General features: G+C 34.6%; 1 protein-coding gene across 3 annotated transcripts; it reads left to right on the forward strand.

Annotated features, from left to right (window-relative positions):
• Positions 1-212: 212 nt before the first annotated feature.
• On the forward strand, positions 213-6932 carry LOC136206143 (phosphopantetheine adenylyltransferase). 3 transcript variants are annotated; one of them, XM_065997078.1, is made up of 8 exons: positions 214-502; positions 851-1100; positions 3444-3594; positions 3735-3806; positions 4340-4399; positions 4834-4928; positions 6429-6498; positions 6591-6932. In XM_065997078.1, exons 3-8 carry the CDS (start codon positions 3475-3477, stop codon positions 6723-6725), a joined length of 552 nt encoding a protein of 183 aa, XP_065853150.1. In that variant the 5' UTR covers positions 214-502; positions 851-1100; positions 3444-3474; the 3' UTR covers positions 6726-6932. The 3 variants fall into 3 exon arrangements, with proteins under 3 accessions (XP_065853151.1, XP_065853150.1, XP_065853149.1); XM_065997077.1 differs by lacking the exon at positions 851-1100 and having other exon boundaries at positions 217-502; XM_065997079.1 differs by lacking the exons at positions 851-1100; positions 4340-4399 and having other exon boundaries at positions 213-502.
• The last annotated feature ends 971 nt before the right edge of the window (positions 6933-7903 follow it).

Raw genomic sequence — 7903 nt, forward strand, 5'->3', positions numbered from 1 at the left:
CGGTTAAAAATTTATGAATTGGGATTTACAATTTTTTAATTAGAGTATAAAAATATATTTTATTTATTATGTAAAAAAATTAGTAATATATTTAAAATTAATTTTAGTAATATGACATACCATTAATATACAAAACCCAAAAAACTTATTTAATTTATATGGGCTCGGTTATAATAACCCAGTCAGTTAACCCACCAACCCACCGAAAAAAAACAGTAAACCCTACTACCCATCCAATTAACTTCTTCATTCTGAAAAGTTTTCACTGAAATTCAAATTCCTCTACCGCCTCAAAGCCTTCTGGTCGGATCACCATCTTCGCTCGTCGGACGCCACTATCGGAATCGACACCTCCATTGAAACCGATCTCAGCGGTGTCGAAAAGCTTCCTTCCTTTCAATTTTCGGCTCTCAATCACTTATCTTCTCTCTCTGAGTATTTCGAACCTCCGCTTGTCGAACTCGCATCTCAGTTACTCTCGTGTTCTCTTAAGATTTTCAAGGTTAGTTTTTTTTTCTTTCTCTGGATGCTCTTTCGTTTTGTGCTAACCGTGGAAGCTATATATGATCTATTTTAGTTATGGGATTCTCTGTTTGAATGATTCTGTGTGTTTGGATTGTATCCTTGGGAGGGATATTCTGTAATTTGAGTTTTTTTTTTTGCCTATCTTTCTTCTGCTAAAAAAGAACATAACTCTGCAATCTGCAATTTTTTGAATGGGTAGTTAATCAGGTTGATGAATGTAAAGCTCTGAAAGTTCACAGAGCTTCACACAAATCTGAATGAATATAACTCTGCAATTTTCAATTTTCTGAATGGTTTTTTTTGTTTGTGAATTCCGACACGGCAGGGACACGGCTGCAGGGAAAATAATGTAAAGTTTAGGGGTTTTCTAAATTTTTGAAAGATAGGGTTTAATTACAAAATTTAGACAAAAAAAACCTAAACATATCTCTTATTACTCTCTCCGTCTGCTATTTTGTCTGTGTCTGCTTCACTTGTGCGTTTTGTTGCTGCTCCTGTCTGTGCGATTTTGTTCTGTGAAGTCTTCCTCCTCTGCGTTTCATCTGTGCTCGATTACTTTTCTCCTCTTCATCCGTGTAAGTCTTTTCTTAGGTTTATGTTTATAATACAAATTGTAAATTAGGTTTATGATACATACAGACTCCAAAGTAGGTATAATTAGGTTCATGATACAAGTTATTAATTAGGTTTATGGATGTTTTTTTTATGGTTTATAAAATGAATTATTTGTGATTTATCGAGTTTTAAAATATATTTTGTATGTAATATGTATATAATTAATTATACAAAATTTGCGTCCCATCGCACACCGTGTCCGCACCCGAATCGGTGATTCATAGGGCGAGTCGCCGTGTCCGGCGAATCAGACACCACCACTCCGACCCCGGGGAAGAGTCCGTGCTTCATAGGTATCAATTCAAAAGAATTACCTATATTAATATTAGAGCATGACTAATTCTTGATATTTTCCTACAATTGCGTCCTAATGTGCTGCTGTAATTGCTCCCTAATTTGCTGCTGGGATTGCAACCTATTTTCTATTATTAGAAGTTAGTATGTTCAAACATATACTATACAGCTAGCCATGTCAAAATTAGGAGACTGATTCATAATTTACAGACAATAACATCGCTAATTCCCACACTATGCATAATTTAGTACCCTTTATGATATGAGATGCGCAATAAATAGTATGTAACAAACTTCTCATTTATTCATGAAAAATTAGAAAGACTTCTACAACCAGCTGAGTGTTTCCTTAGAATCAAGAAGCCTTATCTCATTGGTCAATATCAGACTAGATTTCTAGAATACCTAGTCAATAGCTTAAACTTTCTAGTTTTTCATTGTGCACTTTGTAATGCAAGGTTCAAACCCATTACCTACTCAATTCTCAAATCTAAAACCAATAAAACTATCATGATTTTTTTTTTTAGAAAAAACAAAAAGCAATCTGTGGATATCTAGTAACAGTAGTTAAGAGCCAATCCTCATAAAAAGAGTATAGACATACAATTTAGCAGCACCTTTCCACTATATAAGAGCAAAGCCTTTGGTTTCGTTTTTTTCCCTTTCTTAACATCCAATGTGCTAAAAAAACTAGGAACTTAAATAAGCAAAACCCAAGCCAGTCATGATGATGCTATGATGCATTAAGAGTTTAAGACTTGAGCATCTTATTTAAAACTTCAGTTGTAAATAATTCGAGGCATAAGTTTTAGCATTAGAATTATTCTATTCTTAAGCTATGAAGCACGGAGTCTTCCCTGAGGTCGGCGTGGCGGTGTCGGACTCGCCGGGGACACGGTTGGACACGTGTTCGACACGGCAAAAACGTGTCCCTGCGTTTTTTTTTGTGACTTGGGACGGCTGCAGGGAAAAAATTGTAAAAGTTTAGGGCTTTTTCTTAATTTTTTTTTTAAAAAGAGATGGTTTAATTATAAAATTTTGATAAAAAACCTAATATGTAACCGTTGCTTTCTCTCAACATTCGCGACTTTTTCTTCTCCTGTGTGACTTTTTCTTCTCCTGTGTGATATATTTGCGGTTTGTCTGTGCTTTTTTCTTGCTGTAGTCTTCCTCTTCTCCTGTGCGATATATTTGCTGCTTGTCTGTGCGTTTTTCGTGCTGTGAAGTCATCTGCCTTTCATCTCCTCTTAATAAAAGGGCTTATTTGTGATTTATCAAGTTTTTTATATATTTTTATATGTAATATATATATATATATAATTAATTATATAAAATTTGCCGTGTCCCGCCGCACCCGTGTCTCATATTTTCTAAAAATGCTGTTTGCCGCACCCGCACTCGAGTCGGTGCTTCATAGTTCTTAAGTCATGCTTTCTCTGAGTTAGACATGAAAGCCCCAACACTAGTTACCATACCAATTGTGATCGTCTTTTTTTGTGATGGTTCTTAGCTTATCCACTTTTTCAGGGGTGTTGAACATATTTTATAGCATCACAAATTTAATTTATACGACATCTACATGGCTCTTAAATCCACTCGCCAATTTCTTCAGAGCTTCCTGATCATTTTCCTGAGAGCAGAAGAAAGCAGAAAGTCAAAACAAAAAGATAGATAGCAGACAATTAAACTGACATTTGCAAATGCTAAAACAAAAACCATACTAAGGGGAAGAATAACTCGGAACTACGATTTTCCATCGCAAAAACAGTGTTTGGTTGAGCACAAACACTAGTGTGCATGGACACATCTGGCTCACTCCAAGCAGAATTGGAATCCACATGGATGCCTCTAATTCTAAGATCCTAATTTTAAGTTACTAATTATCTAATGATAATTCAGAGATAATACTAGATATCCTTTTTAACTAACATTTATTAAAAATATATGTTATTACCTTTGTTCTTCAAATTCAAAGCTGTTTCTTACTTATGATCGGTGTTAATCATCAGAGTTTGTAATTACGATAAGAAATCAAGAAAGATGGGAATATCATTGGAATCAATGATTGTTCCGAACATATCACCACCAAATGCGTATGGTGCTGTGGTTCTTGGTGGCACGTTTGATCGATTACATGATGGCCATCGTCTTTTCCTCAAGGTATCTCGTGCTCCTTATAGAGGCTTCAAAATCAACTCAATAGAGCAGAATTCAATTATAGAAGTGCAGTTGTTTTTCTTATTTTTTACTGTTTTTTCTCATGGTGGAAAACCTTGTTTTGATAATTTCTACAATAGTAGGCATCTGCGGAGCTGGCCAGGGATAGAATTGTAGTTGGAGTTTGTGATGGTCCTATGTTGACTAAGAAGCAGGTTAGTTAATTTGTTGTTATTATTCTGAGTATGATATTAGTATAAATATTAAATAGTACATTTTTTGCCTGGATAACTACATCAGTAAGTAGTTTTTGTGGTACTATCTCTTGAGGATGCGAGATTCATGAATAATGAAAATATACATAACGACCCATTGAGCAAGTTGTATCCATCATCATCACCTTATAATGCAGAATTCCAGAAATCTGCTCTAATTAGGTAATATGAGCTAATAAATCATAATAGTATAGCTGACACTGGAGCATATCTCAAATTGTTGCAAAGTTAATTTTCCAGGACATTTTAAATTGTCTTACTCTGACTTCATTTTAAATAACAACCCAAATTGTTATGGGAAATAGTTGGCCTTTTGGCATTGCAGTTATATGGTACATTAAGAGAACTTGCAGGTGCTATTAATTTTTTTTGTGCTACATTGGCTATGAATCTGTTTCTTGTAAATGACTGAAATGTGCCTTCATTGTTGTGCAGTAGAGACATTTAGTGATTAGAAATTTCTGCTTCTGCAGTTTGCTGATCTGATACAACCCGTTGAGGAAAGGATGTCTAATGTTGAAAATTACATTAAGGTATATAATCAAATAAGGATTGTTTTTATTTGCTGTTCCAAACTTCGACTTGAGATAGAGTGCTTTCTGTTCGAAATGTTCTTTCAGTTTGGAGAAGTGTCAAAAGTTTGACAGGAATCAATTTCCAACAACAATGATACACTGAGTCTCAGTTTTCACCTTGATGATTCTCTGCATTGTATTCAGATAAACTTTGCATGATTTCATGATGAACACAAAATGATTTGCCAGTGTTTCATTTCTAAATGTAAATATTGGCTCTTGACCAGATAATAAAAACATAAAAGGTATCAATAATCTATTGGATAACTAAACTAGTATGTCCTAGTGGTCCAAGTGGTTTATTTTAGAATTATTCAATCGTTATACATATTTATTCTCGGGTTTGATATATGATGGGCGATTATCTGTGTTCTTTCAAATTCTTTGTGCAGTCTACTAAACCAGAACTTGTAGTGCAAGTTGAACCTATTATTGATCCATACGGACCGTCAATTGTTGATGAAAATTTGGAGGCTATAGTTGTTAGGTAAGTAACACTCTCATCATTAATATAACTCACCTTCAAGTTGTCTTCATCTTCTTAATTAACTCCATTTCCCTCTTTTTTTCTGGATGAAATATGACCCCTGTTACTAGGTAATATGAGAATACTAGTCATATCAAAGTTTGGCACTATTAATGCTTATGTTTTGCTTTTGAATTACTCTTCATTGTTGCTTAAAAAGTCAGTTTCGCAGTAATCCCATTACAACCGTTTACAGTGCTGATTTTGTTGTCTGATGTTGTAATGCAATAGGTGATTTATCAAATCTAAGTAAAATGAAAGAAGAAAGCAGTCATTACACAATTTACCTTACAGTTCAGTTATGGGGTAAATTACACCCATGGCCCTCAACTGTGGCATATTTTCTTTATGGCCCCTGAACTTCAAAACCGGATATAAAAGTCTCTACACTTTGCCCTTTGCTAACATAAAAATTTCTTAACCTTTGACCAGTCCAATAGCATGTAATCCTCCATTTTAAAGGTGATGAAAATGATATTCTTAGCAACTTTAATCCTTGAACTTTTTGGTTTTGATGTCATTTAGGTATTGTTTCGTTAGGAGAAATAACTTTATTTCTTGGACTTCTCTATTTTGAGATTGTCAATGGTCATTTTAGAGTTCAGTAAATTTTATATCCGGTTTTGAAGTTCAGGGGCCATGAAGAAAGTAAGGCCAAAGTTGATAGTCCATGGGTGTAATTGCCCTTTAGTTATTAACTATGAAGCACGGACTCGGGTGTGGACACGGCAAACGGCATTTTTAGAAAATATGAGACACGGGTGCGGCGGGACACGACAATTTTTTTATAATTAATTATATATATATATATATTAGATATAAAATATATAAAATAGGTTCAACAAGCCCTAGCCCAGAGATTCAAGAATTCAATTAGTTAGTGAACGTCCCCAATGCCTCCCTCTTATTTAGGTAAGCTTGTCCCCCAGCGTGTTATCGGCTTTGAACTCTTCCATCTACTTTTTTCGCTTCCGGTAGGTAGCAGCTTTGTAAGGTAGTTTTCCATACCCTGCAGTAGCCGACTTATATGACTTTGCTTCAACCGGGCTAGGAATGACTTTCTTGTTCGATCTCTGGCCAGATTCCTCTATCAATCTCCTTGCCGGCAAAGTATCACAGAAGAATCGCTATTCCTAAATCGCAGAAGAAGATGGAATTTGAAAACAGAGAATCGCAGAAGGAGATGGAATTGGAAAACATAGAATAACGATTCCTAAATCGTAGAAGAAGAGATGGAATTGGGAAAAAACCCTAAACTTTTACATATTGCCGTGTCTCGCCGTGTCCGATCCGTGTCCCTGCCGTGTCCGATATCGCCGCCGTGTCCCCGCCGAGTCCCCATGTCCGGCGAGTCCGACACGGCCACGGCGACCCCGGGGAAGAGTCCGTGCTTCATAGGTTATTAACTCACCTTAAGAGTTGTGGCAAAATCATTTTTGTCCAATGTTGATTTTTGGGCAGCAAAGAGACAGTACAAGGTGGGCTATCAGTTAATAGGAAGAGGGCTGAGAAAGGCTTAACATTGCTAAAGGTTTGAATTTCCACTCTTTATGTGTTATTTTTACTGCTCTTCCAATATGGGAGTGTTCATAGAACCAATAGTTGTTTCAAAATATTGTGCAGATTGAAGTTGTAGATCTACTTCCCGAAGAATCCGGTGTAGAGAAGCTCAGTTCCACCACTTTAAGGAGGCTCGAGGCCGAGAAGGCCAAGAGAAATGAATCAATCTCTGATCATGAGGGAGCTATTATGATCTAATCTTCACGAACAAAACTGTTTCTGAGAACACGTAAATCTACCACAACTCTTTTGGATTAATAATACCAGCATTGTAGAAGAGATCTTTACAGGTGAAGTGTAATCAGAATAATAATACTATGGATGCAATAATTTCCTTTGTAAACTCTGAATGAAGTCATTGTGGAAAATGTAAATCTTTCGTTGCAAGTGTTAGATTTGCTGGTTTCTGTCTTGCACTGTATATGACTTGTTGTTTTTGGCTTGATTTACCCTAATTTATCAGTTGAATTTATGGTAGAAGCTATGCATACTTTATTTTTGATTAAGTATTAAATAAACAAAGTAAGGTTTATTTTATCAAAAACAAAGTAAGTACCGAAGACGTCTCAATTTAAATGAGAATTTTTTTTTGACTTGGTGTTATAAAAATATACCATCACATTTAATGGTAGTAACCTTGTGTATAATAAAATTATAAATCAGGACATTTTTGGTAATATTTTTATAAAATTAAAGCTCAAATGTAAAATGGACTATACAATAGAGGAAATTACATAACAAAGCTCAACTTTGAAGTTTATTTTATATTTAACTAACTTCGTATTTTTATTTTTGTCATCCGATGTTTTTCTTTAACAACTAGTTTTATCAAATTCAATTACCGATTTTTAAAAATTTGGTAAAGTTTAATAATTTTAGATGAGTGGCATAATTAGAATATTTCTTTTAATATTGGATATTTAATCTATTGTGTAATTAACCCTAAAATAAAGTTGTAAATCAGAATATTTCTGGTAATATTTTCAATTTGTCAATCAGAATATTTTTGGTAATATTCCCCTTAAACTGAAAGCCCAAATGTGAAATGGACTATATCTTCGTTCCCTAGGGGCCTTGTGCCCATAAGAATGGCAGGAAAATTCTTCTAAAGATAACAAGGGGTGTTAAATAAATTAAAACCCCTCTCCCCCCAATATATATAATTTTCTCATATTAATATTATTTTTTATCTGACAAAATAGGACTTTCTCTCCAAAAAAAAAAAAAAAAGTGTAAATGAATTGAAACGTTTTGCAATTATTTTAAATTGCACCAATGATGTACCGCTTCAATATTATGCGTAAGGTGCCTTCTATGCTTAAAAACTAATGAATGTCATAGTGTGTACCAAAAATTAAAAGTAAATACATATTATA

The sequence above is a fragment of the Euphorbia lathyris genome, chromosome 9 (genome assembly GCF_963576675.1).
Source record: "Euphorbia lathyris chromosome 9, ddEupLath1.1, whole genome shotgun sequence".
NCBI classification, from domain to species: domain Eukaryota; kingdom Viridiplantae; phylum Streptophyta; class Magnoliopsida; order Malpighiales; family Euphorbiaceae; genus Euphorbia; species Euphorbia lathyris.